At 33.6% G+C, this 26,300-nt stretch overlaps 3 protein-coding genes and 1 non-coding gene across 10 annotated transcripts; 2 read left to right on the top strand and 2 right to left on the bottom strand.

Moving 5' to 3' along the window:
• Positions 1–318: 318 nt before the first annotated feature.
• Positions 319–1,571, bottom strand: LOC146911738 (RNA-binding (RRM/RBD/RNP motifs) family protein). Its single transcript, XM_085726876.1, is given in 5 exon segments — positions 319–631; positions 709–786; positions 789–1,013; positions 1,098–1,199; positions 1,269–1,571. Coding segments are annotated over 5 exon segments (762 nt in total). The 5' UTR covers positions 1,569–1,571; the 3' UTR covers positions 319–574.
• A 1,252-nt stretch (positions 1,572–2,823) lies between these two features.
• Positions 2,824–6,005, top strand: LOC146911737 (conserved oligomeric Golgi complex subunit 4). The gene is made up of 2 exons (XM_085726870.1): positions 2,824–4,583; positions 5,141–6,005. Exons 1-2 carry the CDS (start codon positions 2,973–2,975, stop codon positions 5,768–5,770), a joined length of 2,241 nt encoding a protein of 746 aa, XP_085582996.1. The 5' UTR covers positions 2,824–2,972; the 3' UTR covers positions 5,771–6,005.
• A 6,760-nt stretch (positions 6,006–12,765) lies between these two features.
• LOC146911736 (protein MEI2-like 4) lies at positions 12,766–20,142 on the top strand. 7 transcript variants are annotated; one of them, XM_085726682.1, is made up of 15 exons: positions 12,766–12,951; positions 13,783–13,947; positions 14,049–14,094; positions 14,492–14,623; positions 14,713–15,065; positions 15,190–15,348; positions 16,448–16,564; positions 16,659–16,807; positions 17,273–17,334; positions 17,412–17,717; positions 18,269–18,767; positions 18,911–18,995; positions 19,097–19,165; positions 19,266–19,445; positions 19,815–20,142. In XM_085726682.1, the coding sequence occupies exons 2-15, from the start codon at positions 13,885–13,887 to the stop codon at positions 19,926–19,928; spliced, it is 2,334 nt and encodes a 777-aa protein (XP_085582808.1). In that variant the 5' UTR covers positions 12,766–12,951; positions 13,783–13,884; the 3' UTR covers positions 19,929–20,142. The 7 variants fall into 7 exon arrangements, with proteins under 7 accessions (XP_085582808.1, XP_085582807.1, XP_085582805.1 ...); XM_085726681.1 differs by having other exon boundaries at positions 12,818–12,951; positions 17,276–17,334; XM_085726679.1 differs by having other exon boundaries at positions 12,818–12,951; positions 17,276–17,334; positions 17,409–17,717.
• Positions 20,143–20,916: 774 nt separating this feature from the next.
• On the bottom strand, positions 20,917–20,988 carry TRNAC-GCA (transfer RNA cysteine (anticodon GCA)). The gene has a single exon. It is a non-coding gene; the product is annotated as a tRNA-Cys (tRNA).
• Between the last annotated feature and the right edge of the window lie 5,312 nt (positions 20,989–26,300).

The raw sequence follows: 26,300 nt of genomic DNA, 5'->3' as shown, positions 1-26,300 counted from the left end.
CCAGCGTTCTGGTGCGGACATTAGAGAATCCAGATCCTAACCAAACATGCACCAATGCCGTGTTTGATTGAACATTATAAAACCCGAAAAATATCTTGGGTAATTATATGTTTAGAGTTTTTCAATGATAAATCAAACACATGCTAAGTAGTCTGCAATAGGGTGTTCAAGTTCAACTAAGTGTCAGTTTTTAAATTGTGTTATAGACCTCCGAAAACTAAATATGCACTTGGTCAGTACGCATTACAGATTAAGTATCTATAGATATGTAAAGGAATAAAAGTTCCTCTATAGTTATATATATAAGTTCTAGACCAATACCCTCGCAATGAAAACTATGTTCCATACACACAGAGACCGGAGATTGCAATTTTACATACAAAAAAGATACAAGAATGAAAAACCATATTTTGATGGAACAATTACAGTAGGACACCTCCACTTCCAGCTGAATTTTCTCGTTCAGGAAGGTTCTGGCATCAATATTGGCCATCGTACCAGAGCAGAGAGCTTCCTCCATCCGAGACACCCAAAATTGCAATATTCTCTGTGCAGAATTTGAAAAAAGCTGTAATTAGGTCTCATTCTTCTCCACACCCTCTCTAACCACTAGAGTTCGACCACAAAATTGCTGCAAGAACAAGACTAGTAGGCATGAGATAGAAATAAGCAGTAGAAAAAGTGAAAAAAGGTGGAGGCATATTTTACAGTTTCATTGAGGGACAAAGAGGCCTCACGTTCTCTTTGAGAGAGATAAGAGACAAAGGCATAGACACGGCTTTTTTTTTCCCCTGATTCAAATCTTGCAACACCCTCACACTAGCCACATTTCCAAATTTACCAAAGAGATGTCTCACGTCTTCAGGTGTAGCAGACTTAGCGAGATTCCCAACATACACCTTATGAGGACCTTCATAGTATATAGTTCTTCTTCTCACGGGAGGTGAGTTCAATGTCTCTAAATTATTCATCTCAACAGAAAATTTAACCCGCATTTCGCGCCCACCAACATCCTTCAATTCAAACGAAAAACAAAGTTTCATTATTCAGATCATGCATTGCAGCAAGTGCATTTATTAGATATGATAGTGACTAACCGATCCATCCAATGCAGCAAGTGCATTTTTAGCAGCATTATAAGATCCCATTGTGACATAAGCACTCCCTTTACTCTCACCAGTCTCTGCATTTCGGCAAACCTACAGCACAGCATTATAAGATTCCATTACATTACAAGTAATAATGAAGAAAGCAACATACTTACGTACCTCGGTAGATAGAACGGTACCGTGAGGAGTGAAGAGATGAAGTAGGTGTCGAGTATCACAGCTTCTAGGAAGGTTGCAGACGTAAACTTGGGTTGGGTTCCCCAGCTTCAACTTACGTGGTTGTTCTTCTTCGTTTTCTACAATGGACGCGCTGTGACGCGAGGAGAAAGAAGGATAAGGCAGCGCAGAAAACGAAACGAATCGTTTTGAGTATCCAACTCCAAGTAGTGGCTGCTTATGGTAGAGTAACGAAGAGGAAGAGAAAGAGGAGAAACACAGAGTAGCAGAGTTGGCAGCCATTATCCAAATACTAACATAAATTTATTTATTTATTTAAAATTTAATTTTGGCTTAATTACACTTTTGGCTACCTAAATTTTTCAAAGTTGTGATTTTGGTCCTCTAAAAAAAACAATTCTTTTCAGGCCCCCTAAGTTTACTTTCTGTTGCAATTTTGGCCCCCCCACGCCAATTTTGACCCAGTCAACGTTGACGTGGGCGCCACGTGGGTAAATTTTTAATTATTTTTGTATTTTTTAATATTTTTTTTATTTTGTAATTAAAAAATAAATATTTTTTTATTTTTAATTTTTGTAATAAAAAAATTGTAATTAATTTTTTTTATTTGTAATAAAAAATATTTTTTCTAATTAAAAAAGCAAATTTTTTTAATTACAAAAATAATTTTTTTTAAAAAAATAAAAAATATACACAAATGGCGCCCACGTGTCCGTTGACTGGGTCAAAATTGGCGTGGGGGATCAAAATTGCAACAGAAAGTAAACTTAGGGGGCCTGGAAAGAGTTGTTTTTTTTAGGGGGCCAAAATCATAACTTTGGAAAACTTAGGGGGTCAAAAGTGTAATTAAGCCTTTAATTTTTAAGTAAAAAAAACCACATAATCTTTAAATTCTCTCTTCTTTTCTTGTCCATATAAAATGTGAAAGATTTCTCCATTTCTCCATATTTTTCTCATCCATTAAAGTCCTCCTTTACTTTCTCCTTCAAACTCTCAAACAAAGTTTAAACAAAGTTTAAATATTAAAGTCCTCCCTTACTTTCTCCTTAATAATAAGGGTAAGAGCAAAATCTTTTACAATCTTGTAGTTGTTATCATGAATATTTAGAAATTGACAGTGGTAAAAGTGGGTAAGAATGAATCGACTGGTGTGGAAGACAAGAGCAACAACGGTGGTTTGGTATGTTAGGGCAGCAGTGGGACGACGGTGAGGAGAGGAGAGATGAGGGCAGCAGTGAGACTCTCTCGTATTGATAAAAAAATTGCGACTAAACACAAAAGACAACGAGTTTGGTGCAAATATTATATTTGTTTAGTCAGGTAACTTAGGAGTTAAAATTAACCTTTTTAAAGATGAATAAGTGGAGTGTCTGGGTTCGAACTACAGTCCTTACATATAACAATGCACGTCTCTATCAACTGAGCTATGTTCACGGGACTGATGCAAATATTTAATAATATTTTACGTATAAAATAATTTATTTATTTATTTAATAATTTGGCGAAAATATTTGACTGTATTTTGTAAAGATCAATTGTTTCTGGTGATAAGTTGGGGACTGAATGAACGAAGAAAACAAAAATCCCGTACAACAGCAGCAACAACCAACAATAATCGGAATCTGATAATTGGACTGAATTGTCAGCAACAATACAAAACCTTGTTCATCTGGTACATTGCGCAAAATGGGATCCATCTCAACTCCTCACCCCAACGGATCCGCTGATGAAGAGAACAAGTGGTCCATCGATTTCGGCAAAGCGGAAGCAGTTGAATACGTTCGCACTCTCACCGACGTCGGAGCTATGACTCGTCTTCTTCACGAATGCATTGCTCATCAAAGATCACTCGATATGCAACTCGACGATCTCTTATCTCAACGCACTGACCTCGATCGTCATCTCATTCAACTTCAACGTTCCTCCGATGTTCTCGAAATCGTCCAATCTGATTCCGATTACATGCTTTCCAATGTCACTTCCACTTCTCATCTTGCCGATCAAGTCAGTCTTAAGGTTCGTGAGCTTGATCTCGCACAGTCGCGCGTTCGATCCACGCTCCACCGTATTGATGCCATTGTTGAGCGTGGTAATTGCCTTGACGGTGTTCTTCGTGCCCTTGATACTGAAGATTATGAATCTGGTGCTAGGTATGTTCAGACTTTCCTTCAGATTGATGCGCAGTTTAAGGATTCTGGTTCTGATCAGATTCAGATTCAGAGGGAACGTTTGTTGGAAGTGAAGAAACAGCTTGAAGGGATTGTCAGGAAGAAGCTTTCTTCCGCGGTGGATCAGCGTGATCATCCTGCTATTCTTAGGTTTGTTCGTCTTTACACTCCGCTTGGTCTTGAAGAGGAGGGTTTGCAGGTCTATGTTGGGTATTTGAAAAAAGTCATTGGAATGAGATCTAGGATGGAATTTGAGCAATTGGTGGAATCAATGTCCATGGCCAATGAACAAAGGAGTGTCAATTTTGTTGCCTGTCTAACTTCTTTGTTTAAGGACATTGTGTTGGCCATTGAAGAGAACAGTGAGATTTTGAGTGGTTTATGTGGGGAGGATGGTATTGTGTATGTAATCTGTGAGCTTCAGGAGGAATGTGATTCAAGGGGTTCTGTTATTTTGAACAAATACATGGAGTACAGGAAGTTGGCTCAGTTATCATCTGAGATAAATGGCCGTAACAACAATTTACTTGCTGTTGGAGGAGTTTCTGAAGGACCTGATCCCAGAGAGGTTGAGTTGTACTTGGAAGAGATTCTCTCCCTTATGCAGCTAGGTGAGGATTATACTGAATTCATGATTTCCAAGATCAAAGCTCTCACTTCTGTTGATCCCGAATTGCTCCCTCGTGCTACCAAATCTTTCAGAAGTGGTAGCTTCAGCAAAGTTGCGCAGGATTTGACCGGGTTTTATGTCATTCTTGAGGGATTTTTCATGGTTGAAAATGTTAGGAAGGCGATAAGGATTGATGAACACGACCCTGATAGCCTCACCACTTCTATGGTGGATGATGTGTTCTATGTCTTGCAAAGTTGCTTGCGAAGGGCTATATCCACTTCCAATATCAGTTCTGTTGTCGCGGTATTGAGCGGTGCTAGTAGTTTGCTGAGCAATGAATATCATGAAGCATTACAACAGAAAATTAGAGAGCCAAACCTTGGTGCAAAGTTGTTCTTTGGAGGCGTTGGTGTGCAAAAGACAGGGACAGATATTGCAGCGGCTTTAAATAACATGGATGTTAGCAGTGAATATGTTCTCAAGTTGAAACATGAAATTGAAGAACAGTGTGCTGAGGTAGGTGGTATATTTTTCATTAGTACCTTCCGTTTATATATATTTGACAACGAGACTGTTGATTAATCAATGACTGTTATTATTTACATAAATTTGTAGATGGTTGACTATAGGAATGCCCTCAAAATGTGTTTTAGATAATGTGATTGTTAATGATTTCACTGAGAACTGAATTACTTACCTGTTTAATGCTCACATTCATTAGTGTCAATTTTCTTTGGTACCAATGAAGACTGATATAATTTTGACGTCTACAAAGGAAACATCATTTTTTGTTATATCCTGAGTGTGCCTCCAGTGGTACAAATTTGATAATTAAGAGCGACATGCATGTCATTAGCTTCCACAATTGTCCTCCCTCCCCTTAAAATGATTGGAGGTTTGTATGTGGAACTGAGTTACACTTTTTTTTTTACGAATTGTTTCTTAATTTACACAAATTTTTCTCTTTTATGAAGTCACAAACAAGGTCATTTTTTTATCTGTGGAATTTTTCGCCTATTTAATCTATATCCTTTTAAAATTGCAGCATTAACTAGCTGAATTACTTTATGCAGGTGTTTCCTGCGCCAGCTGATCGAGAAAAGGTAAAATCTTGTTTGTCTGAGTTAGGAGATAGCAGCATTGCTTTCAAGCAAGCTTTAAATTCTGGCATTGAACAACTTGTAGCAACCATTACACCACGGATACGGCCACTATTAGACAGTGTAGGAACAATTAGCTATGAGCTTTCGGAGGCTGAGTATGCAGATAATGAGGTGAATGACCCATGGGTTCAGAGACTTCTCCATGCTGTGGAAACAAATGTGGGTTGGCTGCAGCCACTGATGACCGCTAACAATTACGATACTTTTGTTCATTTGGTTATTGACTTCATTGTGAAAAGGCTTGAAGTCATTATGATGCAGAAAAGATTTAGTCAGCTTGGTGGTCTTCAGCTTGACAGAGATGCTCGAGCTCTAGTTAGTCATTTCAGCATCATGACACAGAGGACTGTTAGAGACAAGTTTGCCCGTCTTACTCAAATGGCAACAATTCTAAATTTGGAAAAGGTCTCCGAGATTCTAGATTTCTGGGGTGAGAACTCTGGGCCTATGACCTGGAGATTAACTCCAGCTGAGGTTAGGCGTGTATTGGGTCTGCGAGTTGATTTTAAACCAGAAGCAATAGCTGCTCTGAAGTTGTAATATCATCTATATGGTCTCTTCACTTTTTCTTTTTCTTTTTTCCGGTTTTCATCTTAATATGTATTACATCTTCAGTTTTGTTGTTTGAGAAAGTAACATATAGTTTTGTGATCGTATTTGCATTATACTAGCTTCAAAAGCAAATTAATCCATTAGTGTAATCAGATTTACCATCCAAGCTAGTCCTAGTTTATACGTGGACCATCTTGTGTGAAGCAATCATTCTTCTTCATTACCTACTTGCCATTTTTTAATCATTTTTTAGACCTTTAGTTGTTGTTTTAAATCAATATAGATTGATTATTGGCATGTTTACTACTGGAGTTGCATCCTTGTCAAATGTCAAAGAAATCATAAAAAACAAGATGTACTTCAAACCTAGGGATGTATACTGAGACCTTAAAAATATAATGAGAAATGTTGGCTAAAGTTAAAACATCAAAAGCATTCAAGATGTTGACATGTTGTATGTTCTGAGACCTAGGCCAAGTGATCCTACAGGTTAGTAGTATCTTCAATATGACAATATGCTATGGTTGCTTCTTCTGTTATTCTAAACTTGAATCAGTTTCTGTTTAGTACTGCTGCATCTTACTCCAATTTCTGATTTGATTTGTTTGCCGACAGTTATGCCTATGTTGCATATGCATATTTGATACAAGTTAAATACAACATGAACAAGAGAAATGTTTTGTTGATCTAACCTTTGAAGCACAAACACATCTAGTATTAAGCATTTTGCGGTGTCCGGCACACTTTGGTGGTTGACGTTCGTACGACTCATGTCCCAAAAAAAATGTTTTTTTCTTTGCTCCGACACTCCTTGGGTCGGTGTCCGTCACCAGTATGACGTGTCGGACAAGTCGGACGATTCTCCCTTTTTTTTTTTTTTTTTTTCTTTCTTCGACACATCTTAAACACTCCTTGGACACATCTACAAGGGTTACAGATTTGTTGAAACAATGTTGATAAATTAGAGTTTGAAGATATTAAATTTTATTATACATTTTTAGCTTTTTTGATAGTTGATAGATAAATTATATATATAGCGGTGTCGGTTTCCTATGTTTTTTACATTAGCAGTGTCTCAGTCCGTGCTTCATAGGTTCTAACTCCTGCTGTACATCTAAAACTCTTTGTTATTTTGTTCCCTCCTACCTTGGATTCTAGCAGTGGAGTAGTGTTCGAACTTCTAAATCAAGTTAACTACTTAATAACAGCAGAGTAGTTTTCCCTGGTGTGTTACTGTGTCAGAACTGTTATTTTCTTACATGTATTGTAACAAATATTTTGATTATTGTAACTGTGACGGAAGCTTGCATCCACAGGACAGTCATTGGCGTTACATCTTTGTTTGGATTAAGCCATATGTTTCTTTTTAGTCTTTGGCAGCTGAGCTCTGCTTGATATTTGCATTATGTTATCTAAGAGGTGTTTATGCTAGATTCAATGGTTATAGGATTATCTATCGATTGTATGGTTGAAAGTTTTGTCAAAATATAGTGTATAAATGTTTTCTATAGACCTGCATTTGCTTTCAATAGTGTATAAATGTTTACCTGATGAAATATTTTTAAGTCTGTCATTTATTGAAATATGTTTCTGATGATGTTTGTGGTGAAATTATGAGTGCCTATAGGATAAAATACTTGATTGGAATGAGCAGCCACTAGCTTATAATGAAGTGATGTTTATTTGTGGTCTAAGCTATATAGAAATCCTGGCTGAGAAGAGAGAGCATCTCATGAGGGTCAATAATATTCAAAGTTTAATTAGCATCACGTTTTTGAATAGTTTTAGAAAATAACCCTCAAGTTTGGACATTCAAAGTATAAATGTATTGTACTTTATTTTTGGATAGTTTAAACCCATATTGTTTATTATCTTTCAATCCTTTTTACATAACAATATGCGGATGGTATTTTTGATATATGGACAGAGTGGGAAGACTTTCATCGAGTTAATTGAAATGTCAATACACAGAGCAGGTTTCATTGCTTCCACCTCCAACAAGTGAACTATAACATAAATTAAGATTCATGTTTGATGGTATCATCATAGATTGTATACAAAGGTAAGCCTCTATTTTTTAAAATCTTCATGTTTGCTTTCACCACCATTAATGTTCAAACTGATTAGTGATTACTCACTACTGACTGTAATGCAGGATCAAAAACATATGCCTCTTCAGTGGACATCTTGCCTTTTATTATTGTCAAATATCTAGCAGCCAGCCTAGACTCAGAAAATGGAAATCACCGAATGTGTGGCTGTGGACGTTGAGTCATGTATTACTGATTATTATCTCCAAGTGGTTTTCAGTTATCAAATCTCATTGAATGTGATGGGTAGGTGATGGAAGAAGATAGAGGGAACGAGGGGCGGTAGATGGATGTTGATTTTTGCAAAGAGTGTTCAAAAATCACCACTCCCAAAGATTTGATTTTGTAAATGTTTTAACATAACCAAATAGGCTGAGTTCATAATTTACAATTTTAATTGTTTAGATTTCCGTACATGTATATATTATCAGGAAATTAGAGTTCATCCTACTTTATGCTGGGAATGATCATTTGTACGAGCAATTTAGTGCCCAAGCATAGACATGGAATGAATTTGTAGCAGAAACTTTGTTTATTTTGCCTTCAATTTACTTTGATTAGTATCATTACTTTTAAACCAATCAATGTTAATCTATATAACTAACTATTAATAAAACCAAAACATTGAAACCCCTGTAAACAAAAAAATGGCCCAAAACTTTTTTAATACCAAAATGCCCTTTTCAGTTGTTTTCCACACTGTTATTAACTTGTCACCTCACACAAACAATCAGTTTAATGCCAGTTACTTCTTTCCCATTAACTTCTCACCAAACACAATTGTTAGTTACTACATCTGATTTAGCAAATACACATCCGCAACATACACTCACTAATTCTACCATTTTTTTCGTTGATATTCTTAATCTCTCCATTGATTCATTTCACGATCAACCTTTATCATCACTCAAATATGCAATTCATCGTGATAAAGGAGGTCCACTTAGTAATTCATTTCTTGCTTCTTATTGTCCATATTTTTAATCTATAACTAATTTTGTATAGCTCTACTTAGATACACAATCAAAGCAATTGAAAGCGAAAGCATCAAAATGGAGCGGTTGAACTGGATTGCAGAAATAGATACATTTTTTCGTTTGTTTTGAAATAATGGATTTGTTTTTATTTTTTATTTTTTAATGGATTTGTTTTTATTTTTTATTTTTTAAATCTGAACATTCGGCTAGAGTGCAAGTTGTCTTAACTTAATCACAAAAGAATTGCATTGGCGGAACATATTTTTCAATTTATACACAACGATTTGGTGGAGTTGAGGGCTTTCCATCATCCTATTTTGAATCTCATTGTTCAATATCATATAAATGTATAAATGCAAAAATCGCGGTCTAGAACCTTGGTTCGGATGAAAGCCTCCTATTTCGTGGTAAATTTCTCCTTGAGTGCGAATTGCATACACGAACACCAAACAAAGTTAAACTACATTACATGGTTGTAACTTCTGATATGTTGTCTAAAATGTCTTCCTTAAGTTGAAGTATATGAAAATAACTGCTGCTACTCTTCAGGAACATCTACTTGTGTAAATGTCACTTTCCCACTTTTGCAACACATATCTTGGGATTCCTTGTAAAACAATTTTGCATCGCAATGTCTACACGTACGCAGTGTAGGTAGTAGGGTTTTGATCGTCGTGACATTATTTTGAAAAATTTCAAGCACTATTATGTTTTGCTTGAAAAATACATTGTGACATGGATTTTAAAACGTATAAAATGTCACATGAAAAAAATAAAAAAACATGTAGTAAAATACATACATTTGGTAGCAAAGTTAGGAAAAAAAAAACATTAACAAACAGGCGTGGGAGTAATTCTAGGTCTAAAATAAATCTAAAGTATTTTTTTGGTGTAGATTAATTTACTTTCCAACAATAACTTTTACTCTCCTTAAAAAAAAAATAATAACCTTTACTCAAATCCTTGATCAATTCGTAAACTAACTTGTGGGCAAAAGAGACTTTTTGGAAACTAACTTTTGGTTAAAAAAAACTTTAGGAAGTTTTTAATATAGTTTTCCATTAAATGCTAAAATTAAGTAGCTTACCCGATTTTGACCTTTTTTTTTTCTTTCTTATGATAAACCGAGTTCGATCAAAATGTAAGTAAAATGTGATCAAAAAATATTTCCACTAGAAATTGAACCGGATTTTTTCGAATGATTCTTCCTAAATGGAGCTCATTAACGACTTAAGGTCAATCATTTTCTTCCAAATGATTCTTCCAACAGATTTTGACTTCAAAAATGCTGGGAAATTACCATTTTTTTTATCCTATTTTTCTCTATCTCCCAACTACTTCTCTCATTTTTCTTTCTAAATGTTTTTTCTCCATTCAAACCATGTTTTTAATTTAATTTTTCTTTCCAATTTGCCTTATGGCATTCGGCCGATTGTTATTATTTTGATGGCTAAAATATGATTTTGGTCCCTGCAAATATGCCTCGTTTTGGTTTTAGTCCCTGTAATTTTTTTTTTGTTGTTTTTGGTCCCTGCAAAATTTTTTGTTTTTGAAAATAGTCCCTCCAGGGACTATTTTCAAAAGAAAAATATTTTGCAGGGACCTTTTTAAAAATCAAAAGATTTTGCAGGGACTATTTTTCTAATAAATGGGTTCAGTCATCATATGCCACGTGTGCAAATCATCACAAAAGTGGAGCCGGGGACTAAAACCAAAACGAGACATATTTGCTGGGACCAAAAACAACAAAAAAAATTTGCAGGGACTAAAACCAAAACGAGACATATTTGCAGGGACCAAAACCATATTTTAGCCTTATTTTGATTTATCATCTGCATTTTGATTCTCTTACTGAAAAACCCACCAATCAAAGGAAACCCATCTAATCCAAAATACCATAGATTCATGATACATTGGTTTCCTCTATTTTCAATTGATTTCATGAATTTTAGATAAATTATGTGCATAGGTTGCAATATGTATAAGAAATCTATCAAGGAGTGGATGTGGTGGAGAATAACTAATTGTCCAGAAGCAAAAATAAGTATGTTCTTCAATTTGTGATCAGAAGAAATACATTACCGTGAGTCAATTTAGAAAATATATTTTTTAGAAAATTGCAGGGACTAAAAATATATTTTTTGTCCCTGCAAATATGCCTTGTTGTATTTTTAATTTCATTTTTTGTTATGACTTCGTCAATCACAGGTTTTTAATAAATGGATGAAATAAATGTTTTCTTAATCCATTCATATGGTAAAAAAGAATGGATATCTTTTTTAATGGTAAAATAATTAGTATGTGGAGAGAATTAAAAGGAAACGAGCACATGACATCTGAGTCATTGATTAAACTAAAATGGAAGGTTAGGATTTGGTGTCAACGAATCCGTTGACACCTGGTATCAACAGATCCTGACTCATATATATATATATATATATATATATATATATATATATATATATATATATATGGAGCATATCCGATGAGAACCAATATCTTATGTGAGAAACGAGAACTTTCTATATTAGCCATACAATTTAATTAACGCCTAAGATTTAATTCTTTGCTTAGAATCTCGCGTGTAATTGATCCACACAATTACAACTTAATAATTTTGTTCTGGCTGTGCTCCGATTTCGGCATAATTTACTCTACCTCTTCCAATTTGGTTTTATGGATCTCCTTTGTTGGTCATATCTTGACAACACTAACCGCCATGCCTCTTCATATATACTCTTTTTCTCCATCTTAATTAAGTTTTTTTTTTTCTGCAACCGCTGCATAAAATACTTTTCATCATTAAAAATTACTTATTTATAATTAATAATTTCATTTACGTATAATTAAAAATTTGATTTACAAAAACAATTGTAAATCATATCCATGATAATTGGAACAATTATCAATGTGGTGAGGATAGACAAGATGAAGAAATTTCTAGCAATATATTATCTTCTTGAAAGAGAACAAATGACAAAATCATATTCAGAAACTAGGGAAAAAAAGGGAGCAATAAGATAAAGAGTGGAATGAGGTGAAGTGGGTAAGCCACATGAAGTCAAGACCAAGAGCTTGTAGCGCTGGAGATGGAGGCAACAGGAACCAAAGAGAGTGTAAAACCTAATATGATAATGATTTAGAACGTTCGAGAGAGCCAATAAACTGAGCCTGTCAATATGTTAGGGTGAGTGCAGGGCACAAGAAGATTTAAACAAAGAATTAAATCTTAGACGTTAATTAAATCTGATAGTTGATATAGAAAGTTCTCGTTTCTCATATAAGATATTGGTTCTCACCGGATATGCTCCCTATATATATATATATATATATATATATATATATATATATATATATATATATTAAATTGCCATTTATTGTATGTATATAAGATATTGGTTCTCACCGGATATGCTCCCTATATATATATATATATATATTAAATTGCCATTTATTGTATGTATTGGATGATAAAAATTAAAATATAATAAGATATGGCATATTCAAAGTAAAAATGATTTAAAATTTCATATGAAGAATTATAAAAAATGATCAAAGGAGTAAAAGTTTTTTTTTGGTCAAGAGCAAAACTTAATTTTTAATAAATATATACATAATTTTGTCGTTTCTTTGATATAATAAAGTAATGTTTTTTTTTGGGAAAAAATAATAATAAAGCAACGTTAAATGCTTGACAAAAAAAAAAGAAAATAAAGAAAAGTATATAATCATCATATTAAGCTAATTCATCAAATCAAATATTATAAAGACATAATTAATTACGTACTTATAATATCATACCCTTTTAAAAACAATTATGATATCATGCTGACTCATTAAATCAAACACATGAAGCTGACTCAGCAAATCATACTGATTAAACATAATTGGATAATTACTGTATCAACGCTGAGTCATCGAGTCAAATACAAAAGTATATAAATAAAGGAACACGGTCCAATCTCTTCCATGAGAGGACAAAGATCTGAAACCACATTGAGACAAGAAAACAGAAAAAACTACCAACTCACTCACTTCTTCTTCATCTTCGATTCTTGTTATTATTTCCTAGCCACCCCAATTTCTTGCTGCTTTTGCTCTGGTATACGACTTTCCTATTTGTAAATATATACTTTTTCATGTTTATTTTTTTTAATTTAATGATATGTACATATTTTTAATGTGTTTATCACTCTCTTAGCCATTTTTCCTTTTAATTTGGATTCCTTGCATTTGCGAGAACCCGCGTTCATAAATTCAGGATATCGATGGTTCGATCAAGATTAGATGGTCTAAAAAAGATCGATTTTTTTTCTTCATAATCTAAACTATCGAACTTAAATCTTAATTGTCCAATACACTAATGTCATAAATGCATGAGATCCGGTTGTTGAGAAGACGGAAATTTTGTTTCTTTTCATTTTTCCTAAAATTTCCTTAATTAACTATTATAAGCAAATATTCATTATTTAGGTTCATCGAATAAATATCATTTATTGAATGAACCAAAAATATGTATTTGTGTTTATAATAGAGTGACTAGAGGGTGCAACTTTTTATGTCTATGCAATAAATAGGTATTATCGATAGAACAAAAATTAATGTGAATTGAATTATGAAACGATGATTAAATAGAAACAACTTTTTTTCTAAAAATATTTGAGTTAAAAAAAGGAATGGAGGGAATATTATGTTCAATATTCCATCCAATATTCCGTCCTAATATTTCCTCCATAGATGGAATGAAGGGAAATTAATGATTTAAAATTAGTTCGGGTTGTTTATGATGTGTCAATATACTTTAGTGTGTTGGTTGATTGCAGGTTGCATGATTGTATTTATCTTAATTTAATGAGTCTTTATTTTTCATAATCTTTCATAATTAAGTCTTGGAAGATTTAATTTACTTACAAGTTCTGTTTGTTCTTTGTAGTTTTCATCTTTAGGAAGCAAAACTACTGAATTGCCTACTCTACTCTACCCCAAGAGAGATATATAACAAAGTTTCTAATTTTACTTTTTGGTTATATATATCATGCCTTGTGAAACAATGGATTTCAAAAGTTTCTCATCTGAAGATATTTGTTCTTCTAATGAGGTATCTTCTTTTTTCTTGTTGGTGTTCTTTTTTAGAAATCTAACAATGTTGGTGTTTTCGGTCCTTATTTATTCATACATTTTTCTTTATATTACTGGCAGAGTCAAGCTGAATGGTGGAAAACAGATAAACTGTCCAAAGGCCACGGTTAGTATTACTAATCAATTCTCTTTGCTATTAATAACTAGCACAAAGACAAACACTAACATATCCGTCTATCCATTTTTTTTCTATTGTTTTTCATTATATAATGCTCGTTTTGTCTAAATTTCAGTTTCAAATATAAATTTCGATAACAGTTGTATTGTTAAGGACAAGTTTGTATAGAAAAATGTTGAACCAAAAACTGGTACTTACTTTAGAGTTTCAAATATATATTATGGTAATAGATTCTTGTCATGATTGTGCTATTGGAGTATATTAATTTGCTAAGTACTTGGAACATTTCAAGTCTTGACAATTATAATAAGAAACAGAAATAACCTCATTCATAGACATGCATATCCAATTATTCTTTGACTTTGTTATGCCATGACCCATGTAGGTTTTGATCAAGGAATAAAACCTATGCAAGCAGTATCCAATTTTTCAGATAGTAATGAAGTTAATTTAATTGCCGCTTGGCACGAAAGTAGTCTCTTCTCAAGTTCTCCATCAGATTTGTTTAGCAGGAAACGTAAGTTTTTTTGTGAAATTGTATGCTAAAGTTTCTTGTCAAAACTATTGACTAATATGCTATGTCTTTGTATGCTTCGGTTCATACAGTGCGATTATCTGCGAATAATGCTTTACATGGACATTCAGTGGATGCAATTGCATCATACTACGAGGAAGAGAAGCTTTGTGTCTCTCTTGAAGAACTCGAGGCTCAAACTATTGGAAATCTACTCCAGGACGAGGATGAAGATGAATTAGACCTTTTCAGTAGTAATGGCGGTTTGGATCTTGAAGAAGTCCATAGTTCATCTTTTAGAGAAAAGAATTGTGAAATCCTCGACAAAGCTCATAACAGCTCATTTGCAGTAGAAAACCCTTCTGGTGAACACCCTTCTAGAACATTATTTGTGAGAAATATTGATAGTGAGGTTAAGGATTCTGAATTGAAAGCTCTTTTTGAGGTATAATTTTTTGTTTTTGTTTTCTTTGTCCTTCAATTTGTATAGACATATTGTTCATATTGAAATACCTTTAAGTGGATATTGTGAACTGTGATAATAACTTATTTTCTTCTTCTTTTTGAAGCAATTTGGAGATATTGACACTTTTGACAGGGATTGCAAGCATCAAGGGAATGCTATGATATCATATTATGATATCAGAGCTGCCCAAAACGCAATGAGAGCACTCCAGAATCAACTCTTCAGCCGCAGGAAATTTGACATTCATTATTCGATTCCAAAGGTTCGATGCTGCATTTTTAATTTTCATTGAAACTTTGTGTTAAATTTTAGGGTTTAATATGTGATTCGTCCCTGCAAATAGGGGTCGCTTAAAATTTCGTCCCTCCAATCACTAATCCTTTTTTTTTTGCCCCTGCAAAATTTAATCAGTTAAAAATTCGTCCTTTGACCCAATTTAATCACTGCCACGTCAGCAAATGACCAAAAGGGCACGCGAAAGGACGAAAATACCCATGGCTTATTTTTTTTTGTTTTTTCCTTCAAAAAACTTTTTTTTCCAGATTTTTCCCCATTTTTTTTTTTACGATTTTTTCTCGGAAAAATTTCAGTTTTTTCAGTTTTAATTTTAAAATTTTTTTCCGAAATTTTTTATGATTTTTTCAGATTTTTTTAAATTATAAAAAAGAATTTTCAAAATTTTGAAATTTTTTTTTAAGGAAAAAAAATAAGCCAGGGGTATTTTCGTCCTTTCGCGTGCCATTTTGGTGATTTGCTGACGTGGCGGTGATTAAACTGGGTCAAAGGACGAATTTTTAACTGATTAAACTTTGCAGGGGCAAAAAAAAAGGATTAGCGATTGCAGGGACGAAATTTTAAGCGAGCCCTATTTGCAGGGACGAATCACATATTAAACCCTAAATTTTATTGATGTGTCTGCATGAATAAGTTGTGGTAGGAACCACTCATAGTTAAAACTTGTTTTAGTTGACTTATCTGAGCTTATCAACTGACATAAGCTGTTTGGAAGAGCTTATGGAACAACTCATGACATGAACTTGGTGTTATGTGGCTTATTGTGAGACTGTTTGGAAGAGTTTATGGAACAACTTCTGACATGTCCATATGTTGTTTATAGCTTATATAAAAATAATTTGACTTTATTTTATTTTTTGTTATAGAAATAGCTTATACATAAATACTTATATGATAAGCCATTATACTATAAGTGCTTAATTATTTACCCAAACAGAGGCTTATTGGATTTTGATAATACTGCATTGAACTGTGCTAAGACTTATACATTATCATAACACTTTAAACTAATGTTTGTATAGAGTTTGCTAGTGATTCCTATTAATTTGTCTTACAATTTTTTTCAGGATAGTCCTTCCAGGAAAGGTGTGAATCAGGGCACACTTGCAGTATTTTTATATGATTCATCAATTTCAAATACTGAAATTCACAATATATTTAATGTTTATGGAGATATCAAAGAGGTAAGTTTGGTTACAACTTACAAATATATTTGTTGCACAAATATTGATAATGATAATTTATATGTGATTGGTTAACCTTACTGAATAACTGCAGATTCATGAAAACCCTCACAGTTGGCGTCACAAGTTGATTGAATTTTACAATTTTGAAGCTGCAGAAAAAGCTCTCTTTGATTTAAATAGAAATGATACAACCATGAAGACGTTAAAGGTTGAGCCAAGTCAATCTACAGACTCTCAAAGGTGATATTCTACATTTTCAACTATGCTTGGAAAATTGTTTATCACATTTTAGTATGCCTTTATTTCAAGAATTTGGTTACATGCTTAGTGCATTATTCCTTATTGCTTCAAACATAAAGTTTCAGTATGGGATCAGTAGGCATTTAATTTATCTACTTAGAGCCCATTTGTTACTGATTTTGTAAAAAATGATTTTTACACTCAATAATTTAAAGATTGTTTTTTAAAAATTATTAAGAAAACCATAAATTAATGTGTTAACCCCAACAAAAATTACTTTTCTAAAAAAAAATTAATCATCTCTTGAAAATGATTTTTAAGAGAAGCTACTCAAAAGTAGCAGCTGCATATTTTTGACGGTTTTATATTTTTTATTTTATCCAGATTCTCATTTCTTTAAAAAATTGTAACAAACGGATCCTTAGCATTGTGTCTACTAAATCTTCTATTCTTTTTATATGGCAGCAGTATGATCCAACTGATCCATCAGAAGAGCTCTCCTATTAAGCCAATAACTAGCTTCCGAGGTAGAGAATATGATCATGAGTTATCAATTTAGCAACAAATATATATTTTCCTCATTGATGTTTATACATTAAAGCAGGTTTGCATGGAATCTCTTCAAGTGTTCCGAACACCTTACCGTCTCTAATCAAACTTAAATCAGTTGGAATCCAATGTGAAATTACTGAATCTAGCTGCTCGGGCCAGTTGAATATTGATAGGCAAGCTACATTAGCTTTTAATCCTCATTCTCTCCCAGTATGCCGTCATAGTTTTACCAATGCTATTCCCCGCAATCCTCTTGAGGTGGCTGCAGACATTAATCTCAAAACACAGGATAGAATAGATAAAATGCAGTTTTGTCAAGTAAACTCCAATGGAACCTTCATGGATTTTGATGAATGTGGTAAGTCAAGAAGTGCAATTTATTAGTAAATGTAGTAATTGCTTTTTCCCGTCTCTTGGTGTTTTTCTCTCTCATATACACTGTCAGTATAAAGATTGTTTACACTATCAATCAACCATAATCGTCAGAGACTTTCTAAAGTCACCCCCATATAAAACTTGACAGTGTATCAAAATTAAACTCTTTTTTTTTTTATCTTATATGTTGGCAAGTCTATAAATCATCAAACTCAATTGCTAGTATATATGATAAATAAAACCTAAGCTTTTATCATATACATAAGTGGGCAGGTTGCTCGAGCGGACGAAGGCCCATGTGGTACCGTTCAGGGATAATCTCGTAAATTGGACCGTAGTATTAAACACAAGTCGTACTATGTACACCCTAAGCTTGATTAATTAATAAAAAATTACTGTAGCAGCTCTACAATTGAAGGCGTAGGGCCAAATTGCATGATCAAATATCGTGTGTTCATTGAACGACGTTTTTGTTTCTTTTACTTTTGAACGACGTTTTTGTTTTAACAAGATATTTCCCTCTTCTATTTTCAGTTTCAAAATCCTCTAACAATGGAAGTTCAAGCTTCCCTCTTCCTGGCTATCATGGCAAATGGAGCAACTCTTATCCGCCTCCTCGAAGAATGTGGCCAAATTCACCATCATATTTTAATGGAATTTGTGCAGCACCTACCCTACAAAAATTGAACCAACTTCCTATGTCACCATCACATATGATAAGTACTGCTTTACCAATTAATAACCATAACGTTCAATCACATCCAGTTGAATCTATAACACCACATTATGTTGACTTTGTTCCTCATAACATGTTCCCTCACTCTGGACTCAACTTCCATAACCAAAGAGGGATGTCTTTTCCTGGTAGGAACCATATGGTTAACTCATTTGATACTAATAGACACATTAGAATCCGTAGAAATGTAGGTGCGATGAATTTGGCTGACATGAAACGGTATGAGCTTGATATTGATTGCATAATAAGGGGTGAAGATAACCGAACAACACTTATGATTAAGAACATTCCTAACAAGTAAGCTGTATCAATTTTTTTTTTTTTTTGTATTCTCTAATGCAAAAAAATTGTATATTCATTTGGTATCTTTTGGATTATGATTTAAATCATTTTTTTTTTTTTTTGTAAATCTCATTTCTCTTGACTATGACTTGTTGCAGGTATACTTCTGAGATGTTGTTGGCTGCGATTGATGAACGCCATGAAAGAACTTATGACTTTGTGTATCTACCAATTGATTTTAGAGTACGTGTTTTCTATCTTTTTTATCTTTTAATGTTTCATTTATTTTGGAACTCCTTTTATTTGTTTCTTAATTATTAACATTGAATCAACATTGATTGCAGAACAAATGCAATGTTGGATATGCATTCATCAACATGACTAGTCCTAGCTTGATTGTACCTTTCTATGAGGTTAGCTGCAGAAAATGATAAAATTGTGGCTAAAATTAATTGCATGCATCACGCATGCACCCTGTATTGGTAGACTAAATCCAGCGATTCAATTTTGCAGGCGTTCAATGGGAAAAAATGGGAGAAATTCAACAGTGAGAAAGTGGCGTCACTTGCATATGCTCGCATACAAGGGAAAACAGCTCTTGTTAATCATTTCCAGCATTCAAGCTTGATGAATGTGGATAAGCACTGCAGGCCTATCCTCATCGACACTGATGGTCCAAATGCTGGTGATCAGGTAGAAATTTCCTTTAACATCTATTTATCAGTTACGATGCATGTATTGTTTATGAAGTTTTTATTTTGATTCAAACCCATCCTTACTTGGTGATCAGGTTTAGATTTCCTTTAGCATCTATTCATTAGTTACCTCTTATGCATTCTTTATTAGGTTTTTATGTTGAGTCTAACTCATCATTACAAAACGGACTTGTAAGGTGAGAGGTGTCAGTTTTTATAAACTCTTTTCAGACATTATATCTTTATAAAATGGACCTGAGTTTTTCTTATTATCATGATTTGTTTCACTGTTTATAAGAAATATGGTACACTATCTATTAAGACTAAAGAAACTATGGATTGACTACTAACTTTGCCAGTAACACAGGTCCCTTTCCCAATTGCCATGAAACCTGGAAGAGTGAGATGCAACATTCATGAGGAAGACAGTATTTCAAAGGAATCAGACTTAAGGAAGTCACATTTGTTGATTTCGAAGTGATTTTGTTAGACTAATAAAGCTTCTCATATTAGGAGTAGAATATGTACGTAAGTACCAATGCTTCACTGAAGACAAGAAGTTTTCCAGTTCATTTGGTCTTTGGTTATTAAATTTTAGGATGCCTTTATCAGATTTGGAATCCACCTGTCATTTTTTTAATGAAATTTTTTATGAGCTAATTATGTATTTTATTTTGCTGAGTCCTTCTTTGGTATACATTTTGATTGTTGATCATTGTTAATATTTCGTGTGTTTGGATACTCAACTCAACTCCTGTTCAGTGAAGAAGAGATGGGATCCCTACCAGCATAGGGAGTGTGCCTTTTCCATTCCATCAACATTACATGAACCCCCTCCCTGCATTGGCATTCCAAACCAAATGCTAGCTGGGCCTTTCTTCCATCCATATCTGAGAGGATCAGAAGTTGCCCTGAGATGAGATGCGACATCCCAATAATAGCCCACAGATTAATATTAATAATAATTTCCAGCCATGTTTAGGCAGGGCAGGCATTCATAGAAGAAATAGAAGAACTGGGCATTGTGGAAGGAAAATGCTGCTCCTGTAGCAACAGGAATCCATCCCTTCGCCAATGAAATTGTGGTCCTTTGAGAACAACATATGCATATATTGATGAATCCAGTAGACAGCTTCTTGACCATTGCATTGTACATACAAATGAACAAAACCAAACATTTTATTTTTATTTATGAGATCATCATGTCTTCATAGAGCACCAGGCCTTCCTCTTTGGTAATAAGCTGAATACACACACACACACACACACACACACACACATTGGGGGAGCGAGGGTTATTAGCAGCATTGAAAAAGAAGGATTAATAATAATAATAATAATATTGGACCTTTGGGTGGTGTCAACAACACCGAATAAGAAGACATTGAGACGGAGGAGGAAACAAAGAAATCACCGCCCGACTAAACAACTCTCACTCCACACAATTCACATACAAAAAAAGCTTAAAAAGGGCCCAACCGGGTTCGAACCGGTGACCTCTTGATCTGCAGTCAAATGCTCTACCACTGAGCTATGGACCCCTTCCTGAAATCATTTCAACTTAAATTATTATTATTATTATTTTATTAGAATCCCTTTAGTTCCGTCTTCTACACCATATGCTTCAATTCAAGTACCAATTTCTTATTTGAACTCTATCATATATTCATGTTTACTCAATAGAAAATTTTAAATCTAATTGGTTATTTGAACTTTTTTATAATTACTTTGGCTGATGAATTAGTACATATTTCAAAGAAAAACGTATATAGAGATGGTGGCTGGGCTGAGATTGAGATTGTTGGTAGTGAAGCTTCTTATGATTAAGATTTGAGGTTGTAATTGGAAGAAAAGGGAGACTGAACAAAAGAAGAAGATAATTAAAAGAAATCAAGACAATCTTTGGCAAAAATAAAAGATAGCTGGTAGTTTATAGTTGCTGGTTAATAACTAATAGTATTTATAGTTGATGACTCGTACTTAACAAGCTAATTGAAGTGTTTGATAAAAAGGTTCAACTAACTGATAAATGTAAATTGACATAAAAAAGTATTTTTTTTAATTAATTCATAATAAAACTTATATCAATTTTTTTTGTTGATAAGAAATAACTATCTCATTTCATTAACAATAATATTCTCCAATCAGACATCTCAACTTATATCAATCAAGTGCCTTTTTTTTTTAAGAAGCTAAATTAGTCCACTTAAATTGGCACTAGAGAGAATCAAACCTAAGCATCGAGGAGGAGCACACTCTCAGTCTCAGGTCCCAAGCCAATACCAGCCCAAGTGGGTTATCAATCAAGTGTCTATTTCATATGTGGCATGCCAATTCAGCCTTTTTTGAATAAATAAATGAAATAAAGGATTTATTTGTGCATGTTTAGAAAGATAAAGGACTTGAATGGGATAAAAAAAAGATATAGGACCTAAGTGTTACAAATAAATAGGATAAAGGAGCTTATGGATAACTTTGCCTAAAATAAACTATTTTCATATTCTGTCCTGGTCTTCCTTTGTATTTTTTATCCCGAGTATATGCCCGGTTAGAAACTATCCTGATGGAGTTGTAAGATCATTCCTTCTCTATTATCATGATATTTTGTCGTTTTTAAATCATTTTTAAAATAATGATATCATGTATTTATTATTATAATTAATTATGTGGCATTTTACAATATTGAATTAATTATGATAGTAGCTTTTTCATTTAATTATAATAATATTGTATTTTTGTTATCATGTGCGCATCAAACACATTGTATGATTAATACTTATCGTCCATATCAAATGTCTATATCAACTTCATATAATATCATGTTGCTATCCTATCGGGGGCGGATCTAGACATTTTATGTGGGGCTAAAATAGTCTCTCAATGTATCGATATTTCAAATTATCTTTGATTATACATTTCGTTAGTCAAAATAATCTCTAACATTAAAATACTTCGTTAATATTGTCTCATTCGTCCTTCAATATACTTACTTATTGTCACTTTAGAGACTATTTTGACTAACAAAATGCAAAATCAAGAACTGTTTTAGAATTTTAATACATTGAGACTATTGTGATTATTTGTTACACATTCAGGGACCAAAATAACTATTACCTCTACTTATAATAAAAAAAATAGAGTAGTTAGATGTGTCACTTTAGCCACACATAACCTTTGAATAGGTCCGTCCCTGTATCCTATCCTCACTATCAAAAAGATCCTAATAGTTAAATATTTAAATTTATTTAGTAGGAAGAATAAATTAGTTTGTACCAAAAAAAATAAAATAGCGGAGGATGACTATAAGTTGGCTAACATTTTATAGTTAAGTATAGACACTTAAATGCAGAGTAAACCCTCATTTGGGTCCCTGAAAGTGTACCTCGCTATCAGGCACATCCCTGGATCAATGAATCGAACCAAAAACTCCCTCAAAGTCTCTTCTGTTAGTCATTCACATCCAAAACGTTAACAGAGTGTTAACGGCTGTTATACTTGCCACTTCAGCTGTTGTATTGGCCTGCCACGCTGGCAAGGGACTAATTTGCTGGTAGGTGACAGACTAAAATAACCACAATTATGTTTCTTCCTTCATCTTCTCCAAAACCTCCAATTCCCTCATCTTCTCCAACACTGCTCATAAACTCATGTTCACCAACACATCTGGCTAGAAATTATCATATTCATATTCAAAATCAAAATTCAAAATTGATTTACCCTCTTTATCTTTATCTTCATCATCAATTCAAAATTCATAATCCACAACTCAAAACCATGATGAACATAAAAAATTCTAAATTTCCTCAAAACTCCATATGGTTGTTCATGAGCAAACCTCTGTTTTTTTCCCCTTGTATCCATGGCTTTTGGTGTTCAGAACTATGGGGATAAGAAATAAAAATCAAACCCAACAAAATACATAGATCCGAGCACAAAAATCAAACCCTCAAAATACCCCAAATCCAAAACAGAAATTCAATATAGAAAAAACGGTGAAGCTTATTGGATTTTTGTCAACATAAAAGGGTAAAGAAAAACATGGGTTATTGATGAACAAATTCATCATCTTCTTCCTCCACCTTGGTTTTGATTTTCTGGTAAATAGAAGAAGAAAACGATAAACAGCAGCGCCGTACTCTCACCCGCAACCTCGTCGTTCCATTCTCTGACTGTTCTACAAGATTCCAGCAACCAGACAACAACGTCGTACTCTCACCTGCAACCTCGCCGTTCCATTCTCTGATTGTTCTACAAGATTCCGGCAACCGGGCAAAACTCTTAATGCGTGGATCAAAGTTTATGGTTCACAAAGATCATTATTTGTGTCTCTCTTGGTATGTATCGAGAGGAAGAGTATGGAAGAAGATGAGAGGGAGAGTATGTAGGAAGATGAAGACATAAGCTTGTTTTCCAGAAAATGTAAGGGACGTTACATTCATTCTGGTCCTCATCCAACGTGGAAGTGACACATAAGCCTCCAACATGGCAAAAATAACAGACATGTCACCAATACTTAACGTTCACTTAACGTTTTGGACTAATATGACTAACGGAGTTAACAATGAGGGAGCTTTTGATAATTTTTGTTGATCCAGGGACGTGTCTAACATCGAGGCACACTTTCAGGGACTCAAATGAGGGTTTACTCCTTAAATGCAATTGTCCATAATAAAATTTTAGGCTTAAATATGTAAATGATCCCTGTAATTTCGCGCATTTTTGGTTTTCGCCCCTGTAAGTTTTTTTGTTCTAAAACAAACCCTGTATTTTGATAACCTTTTGGAAAAGGTCCTTGCCGCCAGCTTCCGTCAACAAAAACGCCATGGTGGCTAACGGAGCATACGTGGCAGTTCATGAGTTGGCAAAGTTGATGAGATGGAATGAGAGATAATAAGTTGTTAAAATACAGGGACTAAAATCAAAAACTTAAATTGACACAGGGATGAAATTAAAAAAAACGTTCAGTCTTTTTCTTCCTCTCAAACTTTCCCCAATCTATCCCATACCCTACACCCTTGAACCAAAACTCATATCCTTCAACAATGTCTTCTAATTCCATTACTCAATCATATTGTGTGTTTTGATTGTAATGCCTGTATGCTACTTAAGTTTGATTAATTTAGTGATGTTTGTTGCAATTGATTACAAAGCCATTCATAAAGTTTGTAGATAATAAAGGCAAAAATACATCTTTTTCATCCCTCTTTTTTTTTCTTCCACAATTCCCTCTTACTCCTCGAGATCGCTACCAATTACCATACATAAATAGTCAGATCCCCTTTCATCTTTTCTCACTCACATTCAAATTCAAACCCTAATTTCTCAAATTTTCATATATTGAAAAGGAAAGGGGCATTTCAACATACACATACTTGAAAATCCAAAAGAAGTGGCACATGGGTTTCTTCCATTTTAACAGCAAGAGACAAACAAGCAACAACAGTAAGCTGGGTGATCCATGGCTTATCCTTTTGAAATATCAAACTAGTAACGAATCTATCACATAATCATTTTTTTGGGTGAAATCGTGTATAATCACTCCTATTAATCGTGAAATCGTAGAATCCATGATCTTTGAATCGATTTCTCAATTTTGGTCACAGTGGAAAAGATACGGTGTTTTCAATAGTTGGTTAGACAAAGGAAGGAGATTGAGGTTGTTTCATTGTGACAAAGGGAGAGAAAGCAGTGTCTATACTTTATAAAAAAAATGATTAACGATGTACGATGGACAATTGAACTGATACCTTGAAAAACGATGGACAATTATAAAAAATAAAAAACTATGGACGAATTTATTTTCTATTTATTTTACAGAAATACAGTAGTTAATTTAAAAAATTGAGACCGACCAAAGACCTCATGATTTTATTTTTTTACAATAAGGACCCCATGATTATCAAGGCCATTATTTGAATTACATTACATTGATTGAATCAGTTTCTAGTTGGAGAACCAAGATGTGATGCTTAATGCTTAATGAGACCCAAAAATCTTTAATCGCACTTGCTAACTGAACACATAAATACATTGCCCCTGTAATGTTGTGCTCTGCATCTCCACTCTTATGGGGGACCATTATCAATTTGCATAATCCAAAGGGTCCTACACGTGGAATCAATAAAGCATCCTCCAGGATATGTTATTGTCATTCTCAGAGAACGGTTCACTAGCTCAATTACATTTAGAAAATGTTCGTTCAACTGTCACACCCTGCTGGCCTGGACACAATTACTTGCAATATTTTCATGGCCATTCAAGAGGTATACTTGCTTGAGAATTGCTCTTTTTCCATTTAGAATTGGTCGTTCCCGTAAAAAAAAACCTCACATAGGTGTATTTTTCAGCGTAAGTTAACTCATGTTAGACAGAAATGAGAAAAAATAAATGGGAGAAGAACAATTCTCTACTTGCTTAGATACAAGCCCAAATAAATATATTTGAGCACGCACAAAACCAAAAATAAAATAAAAGAGAGTAAAATTGAATAATATCAATTGATGTGATTAAATATTTTTTTCGTAAATTTTGCTCGTTTAATGTGAGAGGGCCTAAATGATATTGATTTATGATTGTGTCCATATAAGTTTTTCCAGGTAATTCAATTTCATATTTGGAGTTTCTTTTTCCTACCAAAGAACATACTACATGATTAAATATTTCACATGACTAAATGTTTCAACATTTGGGCAGTTCTTTCACTGTTGATAAACATGTGCATTATAAAAATAAAGGATAGTAGGCTAACATGTGATTTAAAGACACGAGTTAAGAAATAAATGTAAAAATATAATTTTGAAAAATATGCATTTATTATCTTAAAGTTTTAAAAACTTAAATTTTCAATATAACA

Source organism: Medicago sativa, chromosome 7 (genome assembly GCF_051527215.1).
Source record: "Medicago sativa cultivar Bolivia chromosome 7, Bolivia_mono, whole genome shotgun sequence".
Taxonomy (NCBI): Eukaryota; Viridiplantae; Streptophyta; class Magnoliopsida; order Fabales; family Fabaceae; genus Medicago; species Medicago sativa.
Note: the sequence above shows the minus strand (reverse complement) of the source record. Positions and strands in the feature narration are given on the sequence as shown.